The 24,008-nt window shown below is 40.3% G+C and overlaps 1 protein-coding gene across 1 annotated transcript in view; it reads right to left on the reverse strand.

Moving 5' to 3' along the window:
- Positions 1-24,008, reverse strand: part of FREM1 (FRAS1 related extracellular matrix 1) — a 77,070-nt gene that overhangs the window by 16,704 nt on the left and 36,358 nt on the right. The window contains exons 19-29 of the mRNA XM_054054004.1: positions 23,520-23,716; positions 22,518-22,746; positions 20,764-20,908; positions 17,333-17,474; positions 15,774-15,969; positions 15,007-15,271; positions 9,390-9,804; positions 7,902-8,103; positions 7,306-7,450; positions 4,548-4,677; positions 3,091-3,163 (exon numbers count right to left, since the gene is read on the reverse strand). Of these exons, the coding sequence (XP_053909979.1) occupies positions 3,091-3,163; positions 4,548-4,677; positions 7,306-7,450; positions 7,902-8,103; positions 9,390-9,804; positions 15,007-15,271; positions 15,774-15,969; positions 17,333-17,474; positions 20,764-20,908; positions 22,518-22,746; positions 23,520-23,716 (2,139 nt within the window). The remainder of the gene's footprint in view (positions 1-3,090; positions 3,164-4,547; positions 4,678-7,305; positions 7,451-7,901; positions 8,104-9,389; positions 9,805-15,006; positions 15,272-15,773; positions 15,970-17,332; positions 17,475-20,763; positions 20,909-22,517; positions 22,747-23,519; positions 23,717-24,008) is intronic.

Below are 24,008 nucleotides of genomic sequence, written 5' to 3' on the forward strand. Positions count from 1 at the left end.
CATTAGAGGAAAGAGCTGGTCAGCACAGTATGAAGTACTTTTTACACAGATCTCCCAGATCTTTCTTCCATCTTCTAATTTAAAACAAAGAAAAGTAGTTTTCTAATGTTAGACAAAGAGTCTCAGAGAGTGGCTCAGTGTTTTCAGAGTTTCATTTGTGTTCCAGAAACACTGGAAATAAGGGCAGATTTGCACTTTTCTGTCCAGCTGTTTTTTTTTTAACCCCTGTCTGCTGGATGTCCTCCCTCATCCACCTCTGAAAACTAAGCAGCAGTTGCTCATTCTACACCTTTATATACACCTTGCCTTTGTCCAGATGTGCTGTAGTGGCAGATTTCCAGAATAATCAGATCAGTGACTCTGAACTAAAAGCTACAAGTTTTGCTATGATATAGCCAAGCAAAGCTGGGGTATATGAAGTCATCAACGAGATGCAGTGCTACATAATGTCAGTAGCATGCAATGCCTTTTGTCAAAATAACAAGATTAAGTACTAAAGTAAAGATCCCCAGGCTTTAGCTGGAATTGACTTATTATATTGCCCATACCTGTTTTTCAAATATAGACACTTAGACCAATTTTTTTCCATCAAATACATGCCATTTGTTTCAGCCTTTCTCAGATGATATATTTTGTCCCCTCTATAGTCACTGTGATTTTCTGCCATTGAAATCTTACCACTGGCAGTCTTGGGATAACCTCTGCTGGCACTGCAGGCAACACCCTGGGAGGCCCTTTTCTATATTCAGTAAGTCCTGGACTATGCCAATAGGATGTGTTCCACAAAACCCTCAGAGTTACATATGCAAAGGAAGTGATTATGCTATCAAATGGATTTTTATACCCAGATAATTTATTTGTATGGTCAAATCAAGTTTTTCAGATGAGGCTGAATTTTGCAAAGCTGAATTGTGAAACTCGCCTGGATTTTTTTTTTAAAGCTGGACCCAGGGAGATTATGATGATGATAATAATACAATAACAAAGTATCTACAGATCTTCAGTATCTACAGATTTGTATTCATTTTTACTATTGATTCTTGCTCAGAAAAAAAAATCAATCTCCTTTTAATAACACAGTTACTATTATTTCTTGCTATTTGCAGACTCAGATAAGGTCAGTCTGCTATTATGATTGTAGTGAAAGCAAAGACTAAGTCGGACAATGTTCAGGTTCTTTTGCACCTTTCTGACCTTGGTTACCTTGCTTCACCTAAAATTGTAGTCAGTTTTGTCTAAATTTGACCAGCGTCATGAGATTTACCTGTTATGCCTTAAATATTCAAAACACTTCACAGCTCAGCTCGGTGTCAGTCCTTGCCAGCCCAGCTGTAGGGAGTTTAGAAGGCATTGTTTCAGCACTTTTGATATTTTAACTGATATAAAGGGGCCATATGCCACCTCACTCTAAAGATAAGGGTGCTGATAATCACCGTTACGCTGGAATATCCATCATCATTTCTGGAAAGAAGGGCAACAGTGTGCTCATTTATGAAAAGAGTAGAAAAGATGACCCTGGGAACTACCAGCCTGTCAGCTGTGCCTCTGTGAGCTGTCAGACTCACCTCTGTGCCTGAGAATATCACGGAACAGATGCTCCTAGAAGCTATGCTAAAGCACATGGAGGATGGGGAGGTGTTTAGAGACAGCCAGCATGGCTTCACCGGTGGCAATTCCTTCCTGACCAACCTAGTGGCTTTCTATGATGGGGTGACCACACCAGTGGACATAGGAAAAGCAATGAATGTCATCTATCCAGATTTCTGTAAAGCCTTCTACATGGTCCCCCCTGAGATCCTTCTTTCTTAATTGGAAAGAGATGGATTTGTGGGTGGACTGTTTGGTGGATAAGGAATTGGTTGGATGGTCACATTCAGAGAGTAGTGGTCAATGGTTTGATGTCTAGATGGAGATTCGTGACAAGTGGTGTCCCTCAGGGTTGCGTACAGGGATCAGTGCTGTTTAATATCTTCGTCAATGACATAGACAGCAAGATCGAGTGCACTGTCAGGAAGTTTGCAGATGACACCAAGCTGAGTGGTGCAGTTGCCGCACTGGAAGGATGGGATGTCATCCAGAGGGATCTGGACAAGCTGGAGAAATGGGCCTGTGTGAACCTCACGAGGTTCAACAAGGCCAAGTGCAAGGTCCTACACCTTGGTCAGGGCAATTTGCGGTTTCAATACAGGATGGGGGATGGTGTGATTGAGAGCAGCCCTGCAGAAAAGGACTTGGGGGTGCTGATTGATGAGAAGATCAACATGAGCCGGCAATGTGTGCTCGCAGCCTAGAAGGCAAACCGTATCCTGGGCTGTATCAAAAGAAGTGTGGCCAGCAGGTTGAGGGAGGTGATTCTCCCACTCTGCTCCGCTTTCATGAGACCCCACCTGGAGTATTGTGACAAGTTCTGCAATCCTCAACATAAGAACGATATGAACTGTTAGGACAGGTCCAGAGGAGGGCTACAAAGATGATTAACACATGGAGCCCCTCTACTACGAGGACAGGCTGAGAGAGTTGGACTTGTTCAGGTTGGAGAAGAGAAGGCTTTGAGGAGACCTTATAGGAAACTTCCAGTACCTGAAGGGGGCTACAAGAAAGCTGGGGAGGGACTTTTTACAAGGGCATGTAGTGACAGGATGTGGGGGAATGGCTATAAATTGGAAGAGGGAAGATTTAGATTAAACATTAGGAAGAATTTCTTCATGATGAGAGTGGTGAGGCACTGGAAGAGGTTGCCCAGGGAAGCTGTGTGTGTCTCCACGCTGGAAATGTTCAAGGCCAGGTTGAATGGGGCCTTGAGCAGCCTGGTCTAACGGGATGCGTGCCTTGCCCATGGCGGAGGGGGTTGGAACTGGATGATCTTTAAGATCCCTTCCAATCCAAACCATTCTATGATTCTGAGATCATAAGAATGCTAATTCACAAGGAAGCACACTGCACTTCTGGAACATATGCCCAAAAGTGTCTTTAATCCTATTGAGATTTTCTAGCTATAAATACATAACAGGTTCCATTCTCCAAAATGAGAGTTTACAATTTTAGAATGAGCAAATTAATTTTAAAATTATTTAGTGCACTTTTTCATACCTGGATCAAACTGAACAAGCTTGGAGGGAGTTACTGTAAAGTCTTTTCCCAGCGTAGCAGATATTTCATTGACCTGAGAAGAAATCCAACAGTAAATGCTGTGCTGTGACCTGTTTCACCACTCCACTGTATTCTGCTCTACATTGAAGCTACTGTGTGCCTCTCCATGGAATCTCAAAAAAACATGTGAACCTATACATGTTCTTAGGCTGAAAAACAAATAGAGGCATTATAAACCTTGTAATGTTTTTGCTTATAGTTTAAAATTCATAATAACAAAAATTTGCTCATCTTAAAATTTTGCCTTGTTCCCTCTCAAATTGCTACTTGACAGCATCAGCTAACACTCCATGCCTGTGGCCACAGCCATAGCTGGCTCCTGGAGAGGGACATCATGGCATTCCAGTAGAGCAGCAGCAGCCTGTCCATGTTTGCCTATTTAGACTTTTGTGAGGTCTTGGAAGAAGCGTTTTTATGCAGAGCTGTCAGCCCCAAAGACTTATGGGGATAGGCATGGACTGCTTCATATGGAAGTATGGGGACTCCTGAGACTCCCTTTTGTAATATTCATAGGAGAATTTTCATAGGAGACCAGCAGAGGACACCAGTTTCCATGCTGTGTTCTTGGTGCTGGGCTCAATATTACTGGTCTTTGTAGCTGACTAATGATCAGAGTAGAGTCACTAAAGTCCATGAAAGACAGGGCAGAATGGCTCCTAATAGCAAAATTCACTGACTTCAGTGGAAAAAAAAATCAAAACTATGTTTCTAATTAGGGGTATAATCCTGAGAAAAGGTGAGGGGGAACCTAGTATTTTTCTATCAAGGGGAACTGGTAAAATCCTGGAATTTCTGTTTTACAAGGAAAGATGACATTTTTGAAGGCAAGTTGCATGAATCCTGCTTTACAAGATTACAACTGGCAGATTTCAGCCTAAATTTTTCAACATAAGACAGAAGCTGTTACTGAAGATATAGGGGTTTCCTTGGGCTTTTTCCTAGGCTTATGGAAGTGGGGAAGAACTAGGAGAGGCTGCCATGACTATGGAGTTGAAGCTCCCATAGCTCCTGGGCTCTTAAAGCCTGATCAGGGCAATTGGATGACTCAAGGCCCTAGGTTGCCCAAAGCCTGGTTTTTGAAGTGGTAAATCCTGGAAATCCAGCTTCTGAGCACAACACTAGAGGAAACTGCCTACTCTGTCATAGAAGGTCGTTCAAACTGAAAAACTGCTCAAAAACATTCTAGTTTTGGTTAATCAGCATTTCTACTTAAAACTCAGAAAGTTTTGTCAAAGATTTTCCAACCATCTATTCTAGCAAGGACAATGTCCCAGTAAGTCTGGTTTGAATTGCATGCCCTTTCCTGATTAATAAAATACCTGTCAAGTCTGAGGAAGTAAATAACAGGCTCCACTACTTACTAAGTTTCCAGTTAGAAGCTTGGCTTTTAACTTTACCTTTACAGCAATAAAGGCAGACTCTGCAGTGTGTCCTGCCCTGGTGATTTTCAGTGACACCACTCCTACGCTCTCACATACTTCATATTCAGTCTGTTGCATTTCAATCCGAGACCACCGTAGCTCCAACCTGTGGGAGAGGAGGAAAAGCTGCCTGAAGCAAAGCCACGTCCCCTGCTACCCCCACTCTCTGCTGCTCAAGGTTCACTGGGAAGCCATTTCTCTCCTGACTGCTGAGGTAGCCAATACACATACTCAGTCTTTGTTTCCAAATCAACACATTTCTGTGATTTGGCTGATTAGAAAGAAGGATAGGCAGTTAATACATCTTCCAGTCCAGACCTAGTCAATCCCAAATGAAGCCTGAACCTCATTTTGGAACAAGAGGAGGTCTGCAGCAACTTTGAGAAAAGCAAAATGTGTCTGTAACAACAAACAGGCCAGGACAAGCTACCACTGTTTCTTACTGGTTGCCTTTAACCCTGTAGTTTTGTTTTATTTGCACCCCCTTGTATTTTCTCTGCAATATCTTTCTTTCTTCCTGCCCTCCTTCAGCTATCCTCTACATCTCTGCCTCCAGCATCGAGGGCATGGTCTAGGACTTCACTACCTCTGTGCAAGTGCCCTCCACTTTCCCCTTTAAAACTCTGTGTACTTCACTCTTCAGCCATGGAAGTGACAGAGTCTAGGTTTCTCTACACTAAAATTTAGAAGTGTTTATTATTTAGAATTGTGACAAAACCTCAGAGGACTGCATGCTGTACAGGATTACCATTAAAGATTTCACCTTTTTAAAAGCTGTGATAAAAATTGTTGAGAGTCAGAGAGGAGTGAAAGAGAGCAGAAAGAAGGAAAATGATCTGTGCTACTGACAAAACAATTTTAAGTTTTTAGAAGCAAATTTCTAGACCTCTCAGAGTTGATTAGCTCTTATACCAGTGGAAGTTTCCTCCTCTGATACTCATTTTGTGGGCAAGCCATTTAGAAGTTAATATGCTCTATTTTTACTAAGTAGGATGCATGTGTCAGATGTAGTCCAGCATCATTCAGATAAAAGCCAGGATTCAGTTTTGGTAATATCAACATGCAAATGGATGTCAAATGGATGTTAGTCTAGAGCAGAGGGGGCTCAGGGAAGACCTTATTACTCTCTACAAATGCTGGAAAGGAGATTGTGGTGAGATGGGTTTTGGTCTCATCTCCCAAGTGACTAGCAATGACATAAGAGGAATTGGCCTCAGATTGACGCAGGGGAGGTTTAAATTGCATATAAGGAAAAATTGCTTTACTGAAGTAGCAGTGAAGCATTGGAAGAGGCTGCCCAGGGGTATAGTAGAGTCACCATCCCTGGAGGTGTTAAAAAAACATATAGACTTGTCACTTTAGGACAGGACTTAGGAGTCATGGTGGTGCTGGTCTGACAGTTGGACTCTATGATCTTAGAGGTCTTTTCCAACCTTAATGATTCTGAGTCAAAATCAAACTTGTATTTTGAATTAGTGACCATTATGTGATAAATATTTTTTTTAAAAAATTCTAACAAGCTAATAAATACAATATTAAAACTATTATTTTTTTCTTAATACCCAAATTCCCCTTTGTTCCAAGGTCTAGTGCAACTAACAGATAAATTCTACTTCTCTGAAACTCGAATTTTCCATACAAAAAGTGTTTTCTCTTTCCTCCCTTCATAAAACTATGTCACATATTGCTATTTATATACAAGAAGCCACACTATCCCACGAGAAGTGGCAGCATTTTAATGGTGGTTTTAATATCAGTGCATCTGCGAGCCATCACAGTGCAGCTGGGAGCTGCTCAGGCTGGCTGTGTTCAGATGTGTTTGTGTATGGGGACATCTTTTGGCACAGCACATAACTGCTGAAATGCTGTCTGTGGCTCTGCTCTGTTCCCGTTCTCTTTCTCGAATGCAGCAAAATGCTCTGCAGTAGAGCCTGGCCTTTGGAGCTGGCTCTTTAGTCTTTTTCCCTTGCCAGGAGTCCTGTTTTGTGGCTAGCCAGTTTAGCCCAGGAAAATAGCTTGAGTTATTTTTCTCAGTATTTTTGATTAATAAATTGGTTGAACATTCAGGCCAATTTTCAGAAATAAATAGCAACATTGCCTCCTCTGTAGAGCTGCTTCCATTTTTGATCTTTATCATCAAAGCACCATTCAGATGATACACCAGTCTCTAATTTTTGTGCACTAAGTTTATCATATGTTACAAGGAAATTTGATATTATGCCTAATATATATTTTGTAAGTGGATGACAAAGAACATGCTGTGTGCCCTCCACCTGTACTCTTTTGCATGAGTATTGCTCTCAAAGCTCTTGCTGAGTGACAGCATCCCCTCCCTCATAATCTCAAACTGGTGAAAAAAGCGTGGCCATCAGCACAGGGCACGAGTGACCTCTAGCTTCAGGACCGTGAAGCAACAGTCTCATCTCTCAGTGTCCAGTACCTTATCTCAGATTCCAAATGCCCAAGTGCCACTTAAAGTAAAATCCATTATGTTTCTCTGGGAGGCCCCAAAGGCCCTTGAGAACTGTGCCCCTGTCTAACCTGGAGCTAGCGCTTTGTAAATCACCTCCCTGAGAGGAAGAAACCTTCTCCACTCTTCAACAAAAGAAATGGTAATTTGAGTCATAGCTACATCCACATCTGCACAGCTTCAAGGCCAGCATGGGTTCATTCACCCATATGTGATATGTGCACACTGTGAACCCCACCACACACCACCAAGGGATGGAGCTACCTTTGAGGTACTGCAGAGTTTCCACTCATATCTGTGACTTGAAACTCCACGTTGTCTGAATTCACCTCCCGCAATGGATTGATGACATAAAGTATGACTTTGCTGTTTAAATCCTTCTGGCTAAAACCTTCCTGAATAAGTGCACCTGGGAAAGAAGAGAAACATTCAGATGATTAAAAAGCCTGTTAATAAGAAAGACATAGCTCGTACAGACTTTTTCAACTTTTCTTTTCATTGAACACTTAGAAAATTTGAACTTAGAGAAATGTGGTTTTATAGCTAAACAGCAACATGATCCAAGCCCCAGCCAATTTCTTTCCATGCAACAAGTTTATCAAATGGCCAGTTCAATATTAATCTTTCTATATCTTGATGCAAAAAACCCCATAGTTCCTTAATGGCAGCCAGTAACTGTCTAAGGATTCATGATGAACACGGGACTCAGTGTTTAGCATAAAAACTTTCTTACTACATTCAAGCCTTCCCCAATATTCACTAAGAAACTTTCATTTCTTTTATCAAGCAAATGTTAACAAGATAGGTTTTTAATTCTATTTGAATATATCGCAAAATGCAGAGACTATAGAAGACAGAACCTGTTGTTATATTTTCCAGGTAGCCATAATGAGGACCTCGTAAAATCTTAAAAATTATTTTGTCATCTTCTGTATTAGGATCAGAAGCCTTCAGAGACCTGGCAGTAATATAGATTCCATATTTGTCATTCTTCAGCAGCTCCACATCAGAAAAACAATGGAGACGAATAATTTTTGGTGCCGTTTTGTCCAAGCGATCCACCTATATCAAAATTAGAGAAACATGTATTCACTTTGCAGCATTTTGTAAGATATTCTCTGTCCTGCTTTTGCTAAAAGTGAGTAGCCTACTCAGGATGGCAGTAGCCACCTTAACTCATAGTCTGCTCCAGAAGAAGTCTAACCTCTAGTTGAGTAGCACTTTCCATGAGAGATTTCCAAGCCCAGATTGTCCAGCACTTGCTGCATGCGGCAGTATACAGCACACACTGGGGAGGGCAACACGAATTCTGTGTACCTCTGCTCTGATGTCCCAGACTCCCCATAGACCTTTTCCCTTTGATGCAATTTTCTAGCAAATTAAAACTCCAGAAATATTTCTCACCTCTGTTTTGTACAATTGCAACCATAGAAACATAAGGGTTATGATAATCACAGTCGTAGACCTGACCAATATGTCTCCTCTAATGTCTGTCACCTTTCACAACTTCTGATTAGTCTTCTAGCACTCCACGATGGTTTTTGCTGTTTCCATATCTCACCTTCTGCTGAAATTGCGTTCCTCGCTCATCAGGAAACTTCAGACTTTGTCATCAGGGAAAGCTAGGAGTTTATTTGTTAATAACAGTGTTTTGAAACATACAGAATTTTGAGGCATGATAACAACCAGGCCTGCTTTGCACACTGAAACATGCCAGAGAGGTACATACAAGAAGTAATAACAAAGGCATCTGAGGCTATGACACTGTGGGAAGGGCTATAAAATTAGGGAAACGGGAAATGAACAGAAAGATTCTAGTAAAGGAAGGAAGAATAGGAGCAGGCATCTTACAAAGACTCACAGAAGGAAGACAGGCTGTCCAGTTGTGGGAACAAGGGGCTGCAATTCAAGACCCCGTGACATGAATATCAACAGTCTGCTACCTCTCATCTGCAAATCAATGAGGAAGTGGATCAGGAGGAAGTACAATTCCCTCCATAGCGGGGCTCAACTTTAGGGTTGAGATTTCTATGTGAAATGTTTTAGCAAGTATAAGTGGATAAGTATATGTTTGCTTATATTTATATGATCAGGATGTTTTTTTTTCTCTTAAAAACAGTCTCTTTATTTGCACTCTATGAAATTCTTTGCCATCAACTAGTTGCTGTTGTGGCAACCATTTAGTTCTCCAAATTAATGACTCACAGAGCAGAGAAAGCAAACATTTTAGTTGATAAATACCTCAGTTAAATCATAGACTGCAGCAAATGCCAGTTGCCATCAAAATTACTGTATTTTCCACCTTATCATGCTATATATCTCTTAAGTAGGCCCATGGTCACACTTGCCTGAATAGTGAATGACACTGGTTCGCTCTGCACCCTCCCATTCACGATGAAGCCTTGATTGGTTCTATCCGTTGCAGTAAATGTAAATTTGTCAATCTGGGAATCCCCGCCTTGATGCTTGTATGCAACATCCCCATTGTCCACATCTTGCTGGGTGAAATTGTACTTCATTAACACAGCCCCACGATAATAGAGATGACCATATTTGGGAAGCTGAGCCAGGAGGAAGGTAAGGTTTTCTTTGGCAGTGTCTGGGTCTGAAAGCTGTAGGACATCAGGAGAAAGGAGTGCCATAGCACCTTCCACTAATCTTAACCCCATGTTCCTAAATAGTGTGGGCAAAGCTTGGTCGACTGCCTCCAAGGAGATCATGAATGTCCCATGCTTAGTCCTCAGTCCATTGCTGATGATGAATCTGGCAAAGAGAGGCAAGGTATTCTTCAGCATGTGTTCTTGATTCACGTGTACTGTAATGAAATGATAATAACGCATCTCTACTACAGGACTTGCCTGTGTTAATACTGTAAAAGTATCCACTTCTTTTTGAGCTGGTTTGAGCTCAAGCCCAGACTGTGGGTAAGGTGAATGTATAACTTAAAAAACATGAAAGCAGGTGGCCAGGTGTATGGCAAGAGTTACAGCGCATCTGCAGGAATTTGAGTACATGGTAGAGGGATGGCTTTAAGTAGCCACCAGTCTCAGCAGTCATAACAGATCTGATCGGATCTGATCTTCTAGCATAGATACAGAAGGAGCAAACCTAGAATGGGAGGCTGGCTGGAGAGCTTATTGCACCCTTTAGCATACATTTAGATTTTTACACAGCCTTAAGCATATCTTCACTTGGCTACCTGTCAGTGGCAATTGCCAGTGAAAATTCTGGCTTCAACTACAACTTACAGAAAGAGGTGTGTAAAGTGCTAGGTCTTGCTAGGTCTGCTTGGGACAGTGCTTTGTTTTCTGTTCACTGTTACAAGTCTTTCATACCAAACAGCTCCAAAACTATCTAAAAAGCAAGCTGGAAAAAGGTCCATCCTCATCTTGATTTACAGGCTTGTTCAGGCCCTAACTGTATCTGTAAATTTCTGCATATTCAGAAGAATTGATTTATATTTCTTTACAAAACTCAAGTAAGGTTTCACTGAAATACTAAGATTCTGTGGGAGAATATTGGGGAGAACTGTGCAAGTTTCTAGGGTAATTTCTGAAAGGTAGATGTCCATACCATGTATTTATCAAAGGGTAAAATCTGCCAAGTTCTTATTCCATGCTGTGAATTTCTGTTCATAGCAGCATAGTTTCTTATAGTTCTTTCTCAAGCAGTAATGCTTGTTTAGACATACTAAAGATTTGATTATGCCCTACAGTTGATTTTCTTTGTCTAAATAAGAAAAAGAAAAAGAGAAAGGTGCCCAAGGCTGGAGAAAACTATGTTGGAAGTGTACCACCTGGGTTATGGCCTTTTGCCATAAAAGTGACAGCATGCTCTGCAGAAATTTATATCAAATATAGTTGTGGATAAAAATAAAGAAAAAGACAATATTTTAACCTTCAAAATTAATCCTAGCTTTCATTGTCAAGATTATTACTTAAGTATTTTTTCTGAAAGCAATTACTTTGAACATTGTCATGCCTGTAACAAGAACCTTTAAGGATATAGGAAACCAAAAGTTGCTTTATAAATGTCTCATGATCCTTCATGTCCTGTTCCCATATAGTAGATAAGAGTTACCTTTCTTACTACAGAAGTTTCTGAAGTTATGCCACATAGTACTTGCAAAAGCATCTTGGATAGTGGTTTTCACCAAGGTTTGTTCTGCTTGAGCCAGAACAGTGTCTGCTTTGACAAGAAGTTTGCTTGTGGTAGACTAAGCACATTTCCTGACCTTCCTTTTTCTGCCACCCTCCAATGCCCCGCACTTTGAATGCACGTACAGTTACGCTGACACAGCTCTTCATCATGGGAATATGAGGGCTAGCGTTACTAACTGTTTTCCACCTAGTGTGCTTCTGCCATACATAAGTGAAATGGGCACTGGCTAATATTCGGATTATCTGCCTCCTCTTGCCCTCTTGACTGCAAAGACATACTTAAATAACCTGACCTGTTGTTGCATGCCTTGAATGTAAATGATCTCCATTAGGCTGTGGAGTAGCTTACTGTGTCACACAGACTGTCCACCTAAAACTCTTCACTGTGTTCACCAATGCCAGATTATGAGGACCTGATCAACTTGTAAGCTGGCAGTATGCCATGAAACAGATGGGGATGAGCACAGGCAGACCAGGGACTGCATAGCAGTTAGAAATATGTTTACTGAGGATGGTATTCCCAGCTGGTAACCTAGAGACATCTGTCTGCACTGATCTAATGCTATTGTGCCAATGGTATAAGGGTTGTGCTATTAGCAATGCAGCTGAAATCAAATGGAGAATTAGAATAATAATGACAAATACTATGATAAGGAAGAAAAAGAAGGCAAAAATCGTTCAGTCAAGACCTTAACCGTGTCTCAAAAAGTCTGAAAAATTGCAGCACAAGTGAGTTTCCTCTGGTTCTTTAGATGGTTTTAAAATCATTTGGATGATGTCTCAAACAACATTTAGGTGAAAGACTTAGATAATTCGGTTCATGAAACTGAAGATTCATCCAGACTTCTACAAAATAGCAGAAAGGAGCAAGCCTCCTGGTTATATACATCAGACTGAAATTTATGATGCAAATGTCATACACCACTTGATATCAAATGTGCTGAAGATGTCTGTATCCAAGACCTCCTTTTTTCTGCACTTCAGGAGATTTGGGTTGTTTATTTCTGGTTTATGGCTTCTTCATCTTTTCATTAGGAATGAAAAGCAGCAAATATTCTCCTCACTCTGATAAAATTTAGGGGACAACTCTCGGGCACAGTTAGGAGGACATGTTGCATGGTTTGATTTCACCATTACCAACATTTCATACTTTCTGCAGTTTGATGGCAACAGAGTTGGCTGTAGGACCTACCATCTGTCATGGCATTTAAAAGATAAAAATGGAATCATAAATAGTGCCAGCTCATTACAAAATCAAGCCAGCATGTCAAAATGGAGGACATTAGCATGTTCTTTTAGTATCCTGCTGCCAGCATCTGATGTCAGGTTGCTAATCACTTGAAGTCATCTGTCCAAACAAGCATAGCCAAGTCTTTCTTCCAGGCCAGCAGCACCAAACAATACAGGCAAATTTATGTCTGAAGGAAATACTTCAGTGGAAAGTAAAAATCTGATCAGTTAATCCCCTCTCTTCTATAATTACCCATATAATTAACGTAACCATTCCTTGTTTAAATAATAATAATATTCTGGCACAATATTTATATGTCTACACAAAACCAAACTCTTCTCCAAGTGATAACATCAAGAAGCGTCAATTATTGTGATTAAAATAGTTATTGGATATCAATATTTATTAAAGCATTGTAACCTTACTTTTATAAGGCTGACTTTTTGGTTTGGTTCTTAGCCTATGGCCTAAACAGAAGACTTTGTGTTTAAGCACACACATACACACACAGTTTCTCTAGAACTGTTTGTTCTGTTTGCATTAGTGTAGTATACAAGTCACACTACTGCAGGTCACTGCCACATTGCTCAACCTATGGTTGGCATGACTGCAATCTTACATGTATAAGATAATTCTAGCTTTGGTGATAGTTTCACAATAAAAAACCATAAAGCCAGAGAACAGCTTTTCACCTTTTCTGTGATGACTGCAAGTGGATCAGATGAATCTCCTAACTAGAATGTCCACCACATTGATCTATTGGAAGGGGTAGTTTGGAATGTTTCAGCTGAGGAAAGTCTCAAAATTAGTTCTGGCTTAACTCTTGATAATGTCACTTGAGCTGAGCTATTTGATGTAATCATGCCCCATTTTCTTGACTTCTTTGCAAAAAAAGCTCTCAAACTGGATGACACAACATGTCCTGGAATCTTCATCACGCATCATGAAAAATGCCATTTAGATCAGGAATCTATTCATAACAGAGTGTAAAAAGGGGTCTTTTCTGAATTGCAAGTCTTTGAAGCTAAATCCTTCTTTTTTCTTAGTTGCAAATGAAAAAAACAATAAGCTTTTCTTTTTGTGAGGAAAATTTGAATTTTACAGAAAGCCCATATTTTGTAAAAAGCTGTTTTCAGAGGCAATAGACAATACTATCAAGAAGTTAATGTTCTTCATTTAAAAACATTTTCCTTATTTCTGACCTTTTTTTTTTCCGAATTTTGTTATCTTTTACAAAACTGTCCTCAAGACTCTAAGAAACAATAAATCTGCTCTGTCTTTACCTGATGATAATTCATTACATCATGCCAATCTGTAACCAAGGAAGGTTCATTTAAGAACAAAACAAGTAAATATCCACTTTAGGAATGCACCTAGTTTCAGTTGGCAAAAGGGTTCAGAACCATGTGAAATTGAAATTAAGTATCACTAAGGTTCTGAACTGGGCCTATAGGTCACCAGGTTTATCCCCAAAATCCAATTGTCTACACAAATTTCTGAGCTATTACAGTGTCAGAACAGATAAATGGAATCACAGAATCACAGAATCACAAGGTTGGAAAGGACCCATTGGATCATCGAGTCCAACCATTCCTAACACTCCCTAAACCATGTCCCCAAGCACTTCATCCACCCGTTCCTTAAGCACCTCCAGGGAAGGCGACTCGACCACCTCCCTGGGCAGCCTCTGCCACTGCCCAATGACTCTTTCTGTGAAGAATTTTTTTCTGATATCCAACCTGAACCTCCCCTGGCGGAGCTTCAGGCCATTCCCTCTTGTCCTGTCCCCTGTCACTTGGGAGAAGAGGCCAGCTCCCTCCTCTCCACAACCTCCTTTCAGGTAGTTGTAGAGAGTAATAAGGTCTCCCCTCAGCCTCCTCTTCGCCAGGCTAAACAACCCCAGCTCTCTCAGCCGCTCCTTGTACGACTTGTTCTCCAGCCCCCTCACCAGCTTTGTTGCTCTTCTCTGGACACGCTCCAGAGCCTCAACATCCTTCTTGTGGTGAGGGGTCCAGAACTGAACACAGTATTCGAGGTGCGGTCTCACCAGTGCTGAGTACAGAGGGAGAATAACCTCCCTGGACCTGCTGGTGACCCCATTTCTGATACAAAAACTACATATAGATTCAAAAAAGGCTAGAGCTAAATTAATACGTTAAATAGGAATAGACAAGAAAGCAGTTATTTAGTAACTTGATGAACCAATTTTTACTACATCAAGCTGCAGCAAGAAAACAAAGGAAAATTCCACCAAGTATGTTCTTCATCATTCTCCCTGGCTTAAACCTTGACAGCTGTGGATGTTTCAGTGCTACAATGATATTGAAGCTAGTATTATTGAGTGAATGTGGCTCTGCCTACAACTTCAACATCAATTAGAAACTGCATATACTACAAAAGCAGTCATAATAAATTGTATTGTAGTAGAAATATCTTTGTTATATAAATATTGAGAAGCTTCCACTTCTCTGTAATAATTTGTTTTGGGAATTTCTTTGGCTTGCATTGTGGGTGTTTCTAAATACCAAAGAAATCAAAGGGGAAAAGTTTGGAGGGTGGGGTGCTGTGCCTTACCTGAATGTATCTTCAGAAACAACTGACTTTGTGTTGTGAACATAGCAGACTATCTGTCTTGCTACATCCATTTGACTGAAGCTAGTAATAGGTATGCCAGGATAGCTGATGTACTCTATTTGTCCGTGCTGAGGAGGGGAGGTTATCACATAAAGGAGCTCCTCTGGCTTGTCAGTACCATCCAGTGCAAGGAGGACATCAGTTGTAATGTAGACCCGATCCTGTTTTGTCACTCTAAGAGGTTTTATGAAAACATCAATATCTCCTGCAGGATAGACAAAACAACAATAACAGAGTCATATTGAATTCTAGGTAGATCTCTTAGGCATTCTTTCATCACATGCAATTCATCACCTGTAGAAAAAGCATAGGACTGTAGTATTATAGGGAAATTCAGACTGGAAGGAATTGAGGATGTGTCAAGTCCAACCTTCAGCTCGCAGGAGTGTCAGCCATGACATCAGCCATAACCAGGTTGCTCAGCCTTAGTGCTAGTTTTAGAAGGGTATTTTCAACTCTGTTTGAATAGCAGCTGGGAGTTCTAGGAGGCAAGGTGCAACACGTTTCCTAAGGCAGAGCCTTTTCAAATCCCAGGACAACTTCTTCACCAGCAGTAACATCAGGGCTCTGGCTAGCAGTGAAATCCAAGCAGACAGACTTTAGGATTCTGCAGGGAGACTTGCCTCAGGGAAGGATGAGGACATGTACTCAGTTCATCTTTGTTTCAGAAACAAGAATCATAAAATGTCAAGACTGGCAGATCTTACCCTTTTCCATGCCCTTGATATTTATGTAGAAGTCTGTAGCTGGAGATCTGTTGTACCCATCCCACAGATAAAATGTGAAACTGTCTGGGTTCTTGGATCCTATAGCTCCTGTATGGACATATCTCACAAGGTTTGCATCCAGTTCTTCCTGAGTGCACTTCATTCCAGTCTGGAGAGTCACCCAGCCTTGGCCTACCTAGAAAGAATAAACATCCTTCATTAAACAGTTTCCCATGCATCCTGCCCAGTTAATTGTGTTTCTTTGCTGTTATCCAGACTTTTAGCAGCACCTACTTGTCTTTCCTTCTAAGCTATAGACCCTTTCCTCGTAGTGTTTCTAAGGGCAGTAAGCAGCTGGAGTTGTTCCGAAGTGGCAATAAGGCTGAGAAGATACAATGATCATAAATAAAGTGAGAATGGAGTTTAGCCACTCTTACTCCAGGGAACAGATTTCTACACACTTCTCAACAAGTCACCAATAAGATGAAACTAAACAGCTCCTGACCCAACTTATGTTTTCTATTTCTTAATTTCACAAATCTGCTCATGGTTCTATCCAAAGCCATACTGAAACGGATATCAGAAATTAAGCTAGAGAAAACTTCAGGGAAGCACAGAAATTTATAGCTCCAGAGGTCATCTGATGAAAAAAAATGGAAATTGCCGAATAAAATGTCCCGCTTTTGTGAAGATAGTATAGTACCTCATATTAGACTGGTATGTGTATTTGACATTTAGCCTGCAGTAACAGTGTCACCAGCTTGAGAGATAAGGCTATCAAGGACAGAGAGCTCAAATACATGCAGGTACCCTATATGTTCAAAATGTCAGACTCCAGGTAGTAGCTGGCTCTTGGCCCAGTGTGTGGGGCTCCTTTAATTCACAAGTCTAACATGATCCATGGATTCTTGCAGGGATCCAGCATCAAAATACTTTGCAGGCTCACAGGTCTTAGAAACTGGGTTGGGGTTGTTTTTTTCTCTTATTTATACATGCAATTAAAAAGATGCTTTTTTTTTCTATCTTTGTTCCCATGGTTTATCTTTCCTTGCATTTCTATTTTTATTTTTTGCCTTTCTTCATGCTATATCCTTTCCATCTTCTTTCATCCTTTCTCCCATACTTTTCTTCTAAGTTGTGATTATTACTCACTCTTTCACACACATTACCCTCCATTCTTTCTGAACCCTGAAGTAACTGAAGTAATTGTTTACTTGTCACTTTTTTTGATAGAGGAATTCCCCCCACCTCTAGAGGCTTTGATGCTTGGTTTTTCCCCCTCAGTGGCTGATTATCCCAGCAGCTATTTCCATTGTCACCTCAGATGATCTGCCATGCTTTTCACCCTCCCTCTCTTCCTGTTGAGGATCTAGGCTTTAGAGTCAAAATCTCTGGGACTCCATCATTGTTTTGTTCACTCTTTCAACAATCAAACTGGCCACAGCTTTCTACTTCAAAACATGACAGACCTTTGGGAGAAAAGGAAGATGAACTTCATTCTACCCTAAAAGAGAGAGCTCTTTGAATGCTTGCTTTTTCTTGGAAGTACAAAGACTGACCTTGAGCTGAAGCTGACCATTTTCTGGAAGTCTTTCAAATAAGTAGTAAATTTTCTCCCTGGTGGTATCTTTATCTTCTGCTGACAGAACAGCACTAGAAATTATTTGAGTTTCACCCATGTTCACCTCTATATCATCCTTCCTGCAAAAAATTAAAAACCATGTATTGATGCAATAAAAGAAAAATAACCATTCCAATATGTAATTTCTCTGCCAGGAATATGGATTACCCAGATGCTGACAGAAATGACAGCTGCAGAAAGAATTGAAGAAGAGTGCCTGTTTCAGTTGAAAACAGATTAAAAAAGAAAGCAAACAGTGCAAACCAGCTTCTCCTTACAATGGTGAAAAACAATAATGCAGATACCTCAAAAAATATGGGATATTCCACATCTGTCTTCTTCCCCTGGGCCCTATTTGGCTTACCTTCATGCATTTTGTAAGAAGAGGACACTGTAAACAAATAAACTCTATTATATGTTTCAGCTGCTGTAGACCACAGCAATACTGGCTTTAATGAATGATTGTTCATTAGAGAAAGACTGTCTTTCAAATGACTACTTGTCATTGCTCACCTTAACCTTTAAGAGACACTAACAAAGACCTAATGGGCTTCTTCTCTGTGCTCCCGGCTGCAGAATTTTCCTGGATTCTTGGTTCAGAAAAGTAGGTTAAGGCCACCTCTTCCTTGGCAGAGGTGGCAATCATTAGGCACAACGAAAATTTGAGGCAGCTCTGGGAAAAAAATTCCCACATAGTTTGAATTTCATGCAGAGTCTTTCTCCAGTATGATTCTTAGATCATGTCTCCTCTGTTTCTATTCTCAGCTAGTAACCATTCTCCAGTTTACCTTCGCACATCCTGCGTTATCATTTTGCTGTTACCTGTCTTACATTTTTGCAATGTAGCACCCAAACAATATTATTAGACTATACAACAGGTGCAGGGATGTTGAGGGGGATTCAGGATATTCAGTCACCCCAAGAATGTGCCCTGCTCAAGCTAATGTCCCCTAGGACCACAGAGCAGGTTGGAAAATGGCAGACTCTGTAGGCTGTTTGGGCAGCTAGGCTCTGGAAAGATGCAACTGAACATGTGCAAGCCATGCTATTCCAAAGGTCAAAACAAGATGGATTTTTACAAGAATTGCAAAAGATGCATTCTTTGTATAACACCACTTTTCTTTGCCAAGCTGCAAGTGCCTGCTCCAAAGCAGAATGACAACTGAGATTTCCAACGAAGAAGTCATCCACAATCATTTAGTGATTTTTTGAAAATACATTTATTATTCTCAGAAAGAGAGTTTTTTTCTTGATATTTCATATTCAAACTGATACGGACAGCTAGAAATTTCAAGTTTGGCAAAATCAGAAGCAAAGAAAATGGACTCATATGACAAAGTATATTAAGTCCTATTAACGACAGATCAAGCAACCTTAATCGTTTTCTCAAAACAGTAATAAACACACAGGGACTATGCAAACAGGAAGACCAGGTGTCTGACCCAAAGAATCCAAGAGCCAGGAAGGGATGATTCAGACAAAACAATAAGGGAAGATAAACACACTGACTACCAGCTAATCCAAACTCATTGTTCTGCATAACAATTAGTTTTTCAAGTTCTTCTAGCACCCACATGTCGCATTTGAGAGGCTTTCAAGGGAAGAGGGTGAGGGCCTTACATTCCCCAAAGCACTCCTTGCTGCAATCACAATCCAAGAGGTGACAGATTGAGGTTTTGGCATTCACTGTGAATAACAGTCACTATTTGGCAGCCAAAACCATCCCATCACAAATTCTTCAGTCTGTTGACCATAGCTAAAGGAGATGAGAGATGAAAATTCCTAAGGCAGAAAGCTGCCCCTCAGTTCAAAAGGTGAGAAAAAACTTACACGTATTGTCAAATGTTCACCTGTAAAACGCTGCAGTGGCATAAGGGAGCTCCTACCCCACAGTGAAGATGTGGTGACTGAACATGACAGCTAAACTAATTCAATGCCAAACTGAACATGTTTCCTTAAAGCACAACTGCTTAACCACTGGCAGCATACTGCATCTCAGTGAAAAAGTAACAAGCAAGAGGTGGTAACTTGTCATAATGAAATAGCTATTTTGCAAGTAGATGGCTTGCTATGCGCTACTGTTCACCACAGGGGTGGCAAGTTGTGAGATCTAACATCGCCAGAGAAGACAGCAACAGTTTCTGTATCCAGCTGAACAAAGCTAAAAACACTTGTCTTCTTGATCTCCATCACCTTAAGAGAGAAATTTGAGGCAGCTCATGGAAAATGACATATCATAGCATATGAGGAACAAATAGGCAATTATCGGTCGGAACATGATATGAACACAGAAACTATATTCTTTATTCTAACTAGAAATGGACTTCCTTTCTTGTTAGCACTATGTGGTCCTTCATAAATTTTCAATGATAAAACAAACATTTGTTAATGCAAGAAGTTCTACATGGAAAACGTTCAAAATTCCTCTGGGAAATGTAGGTCTGATCTGAAGGTAGGCCAAATATCCTAAGGGATCAGAAATTCTGACTTGAGTGGCAGCTTGCTTAACAAGAAGTGAATCATTTCTGAAATGCAAACTTTAGAGGTTCAGAGCTATACCCTCAAAGCCTTCAGGCCCCCAGCTCCCCATCTGCCTGCCTGCGGATGGAAAGCAGCCAGGAGGACGGAGGCCCTGATGCTCTGTGGCAGATCATCAGCTACAAAATTGAGATCCCAAGGGACAAGTTCCTTATTAAAATGTCCAGGAGGCTGGACTCTCTCACAGCCAGCTGCCTATCTGCAAATGGTCTGCCAGACAATTTCTGACCATGTCTAATTAATTTATGACTCCTAGTTTTGAACCATAAGGGAAGCTAGCATGTACATTTTCAAAAGTTGAATTATGGCTAAACAGTAGAGTTTTATTATAGAGAAGAAGAGAGTCCTTAAGCTGAAAGGCCTTCCTCCATTAGGCAAGGAAGCATCAACTTTGAGGGTTCTTTCATGTCAAAAGTCAAGGATAAGTTCAGAGAGGTGTTTTAGATGAGTGGGTGTCCTGGGACAGGGGAAAGCAAAGTAACTGTAGTTAATACCATGGTGGTCAGCAGCCAGCAGAGGTGTGCAAAGATAGGGCTCTCTGGCAAACCTCTTGAAGTAAGCTGTGAAAGACAAAAAAAGCATGTCTCCCCTCTCCCCCGTTTTTTCTCTATTCTTTTAATAGAGAGTAGCGTTAAAGCATGCCCTTCTTTCACTAAAATCGTTTCTGTTAAACAGGCTGACGAAGACCCACATGAAAACATCTATATTGACGTAGTCTGTGACTAGTTATGGCATCCTCTACCCATCAGTCACTGTTGGGCTGTTTTCATCATTTTTGGATCATTTTGTCTGAACTCATCCCTCTGTGAGAGACAGGAACATGGTGCTTACTTGCTCAGTACTGGTTTTTCATCGTTAACTGGGATGACTTTTACTGAAATGGTTCTGAGGACTTTATGTTTCCCATCCGATAGCTGGATTTTAAAGCTGTCAGAGAGGTTTTCCGAATTGTCATGCACATACATCAGCTTCATTCCTATGCAAGTGATGGAGGGAAGAAAAAGTAGAGGGAGAGAGAGGGTCAGAAGTGGAAAGAACAAATAAAACTGACTCCTGCAAAATTTCTAACATCATTTAACTCTGTTTCTATCACCCTTATTCCATATCCCCTCCCCATATGCCCTGGTCTCAGCAAGCTTGTTTCAACTATTGGAAGCTTGGTGAGCCACTGCCATTCCTTAATATAACAGCATACTATTGATTCAAACACACCAGCTTGACCTGAGTGTAACTAAAAAGGACTTCACAAAAAGGTATCTGTAAGTGTGAAAAATGCACATTTCTTCTCATTCCAACTCATTTTCACAGGGGACCATAGAAAAGATCTGTCTAACATAGTTCTTGGGAAGCTTTAGAGAGGCCTTTGGGAGGACAGCTGGTCTTGTGGCTATGACCATGGACAATCAGAAGATCTGGGCTGGAGACGGTTCAGTCATCATTTTGGGCAGGAAAAGAGTAAAAAACAGCAATTAGAAGCAAGTAAAAAACAGGTCTTGGGAAGGCTAAGGAATTTGGGGTGGGGACATATTTCTGAAACTTCATATTAGAGAAACAGAGAGAAGAAGAAGCTTTATTTGAGTTTTGAGGGCTGAACTGCAACATGTGTGGCAGGATTGAATTCATGTCCTTCTTTGAATTGACAGATCTCATATTTCACTAAATGGCCGCAGCCTGCAAGAATCCACCATGTTTTTGGCAGTGTTAAATACACTTTTTGATTATATGTAATTGAAAGAGTTTTGCAGCTTCAAAGCAGGTTAACTCCTTATGCTAAGCTATAGAGCCCAGGTTCATATGGGCTTATCATTATGTATATGAATGTATTATGAAGGTATATATGTTTATTGTGGCCTGTCCCTGGAGAGGTTTAAGACCAGGTTGGATGGGGCCTTGGGCAGCCTGATCTAGTGGGAGATGTCCCTGCCCATGGCAGGACTGAGGTGAAACTAGGTGATCTTTAAGGTCCCTTCCAAGCCAAATTATTCTATGATTTTATCAATATATAAAGAGGGCATATAGGAAAGACAGAGTGTTTATCAGCACCTATATTGGCAGGACAAGGTGTAAGGGTTTTAAACTGGAAAAGAGTAGATTTAGATTGGACATAAGGAAAATTGGTTTACAGTAAGTGTGGTGAGACACTGGAACAGATTTCCCTTAGAAGTTATGGATGCCCCATCCCCATAAGTGTTCAAGGTCAGGCTGGACAGAGTTTTGAGCAACCTGATGTAGTGAAATTTGTCCCTGTCCATGGCAGGGGTCTTGGACTTGATGATCCTTAAAGGTCCCTTCCCCCATAAGCAGTTCTATGATTCTATAGATATCTTACAACATTCCCTTTATTTTTTCAGGGCAGATGGCCTTCCTAGTCAAATCACTACCCTTTTTGACATGCAGGTCTTTCAGGGTGATTTTATTTACAGTTCAATAGACAACTTCAGCATTAAATAAGTTAACTTCTATTCCTAAACATTGTCTTGGAAATATATATACAAGTGAATAAATAAGTGGTGAAGATTTCTTACTATGCCATCTTGCCCTATTAAAGGAACGAAAGACCAATGTCAGAAGAATCTTAAACATACCATTCTTCAGTACCTCCAAGGAAAAGTTGTGAACAAGGTACCCATGGATGCGATGGTCATGGTTAATTAATTGTTTATGGTGTAGAACATCATTGCCATGAATTCCATTAATAAGAAACCCATATGAAGGCCTTTGCACAACTGCAAATATCAAATGGTCTTGAGGAACATCCAGATCAACTGCATTGATTACAGACAGATCCAGCTCTTTCATCTCCCCCTCTTGAACCTGAATGCAAAAGAAAAAAAGATGTTCAAATCTTTGAAATAAAAAAAATTTATAGAAATTTAGCATAGTTTCCTAAATAGGGTATTTCTGTGTGTGAGGGTATGCCTTTGTTTTCTGTGCCCCTTTCCCGGTAGTTTTTGAACCAGGTACTCGTTTCAACCAGTTTGAGTCACAGTGTAGTAAAAGCTTTGTATCTGCCCCAGCTGGTAGAAATGCTTGTAGGCAAGTAAAATCACATGAAGTGCTAAGAAATACACAGAGAAGAAAGCCTTTAAATACATAAATATATATATTTCTATATAAATATGAATACATATAAATATAAAAATACATGTGCACTTTTTACTTTACAGTAAGCTTATACTACCTTAGCATGATGGTCGCAGAATTATTATTGATATTAAAAGAGGTTTTCAGGGAGGGAAGAGGCTATGCCACAAACTTAAAAAAATTTCTAAAAAAATTATAAAAGCACTTGAGAAACCAGAAGAAGTCTTAAGATATATCTGTTTTCTAGATTATTTATTTGTTTAAAGATTTGAGCCTCTTTTTTAATTTATCTGCAAGTTACCAGACAAAGCTATGCACTGCTCTAGTTCCATTGAAGCTCTTTCTTAGAGTTTTACATGGGATTTAAATGGGCTGTTTTCTTAACGAGCCTGAACTATGGGGAAAGATGCAGAACAGGTGTTAGAACAATGGTCTTATTTATGTTAAAGGGTATTTTCTGGTATAAAATAATTCCACGACAGGCATTTTGATTCTTTCCTTACGGTAATATTCCTTGCTATGAATTCTGGGACTTCATCATTGGTTGGGTTGATCAGCACAAAAAATGGAGTCTCAGCTGAGCGATGCAGCCCATCAGTGACATAAAGTACAAAGTGGTCTTCTGTTGGCTCCATTCGCAGGTGCCTGGCTTGTACATAGTTTATGTTCAGGGATTTCAGGTGCTTCAGCTGAAATGAAGCTAGAAATTTTAAAGGGATGAAGAGTTAATGCAATCTTTTCTTGCCTTCTGATATTACATATCGTAATAAATCTGAAAAAGCACCTCTCTTCAATGAACAAATAACTTGAATTTTATAAATTCTCCGTTATTGCTTGGCTGAAAGAGTTTTACTGCACAAGTTACTGCAGGACACATGCCCTTCTTCTGAAATAAAGATGTATCCTTTTGCTTTCTGTGGGACTGTGCAACTTCATTTTTCTCTGAGTCCAAATAAAAAGACCTAAATAACAGGTGGGAAAAGATCTGAGGT

This window comes from Cuculus canorus, chromosome Z, assembly GCF_017976375.1.
Source record: "Cuculus canorus isolate bCucCan1 chromosome Z, bCucCan1.pri, whole genome shotgun sequence".
In the NCBI taxonomy this organism is placed as follows: Eukaryota; Metazoa; Chordata; class Aves; order Cuculiformes; family Cuculidae; genus Cuculus; species Cuculus canorus.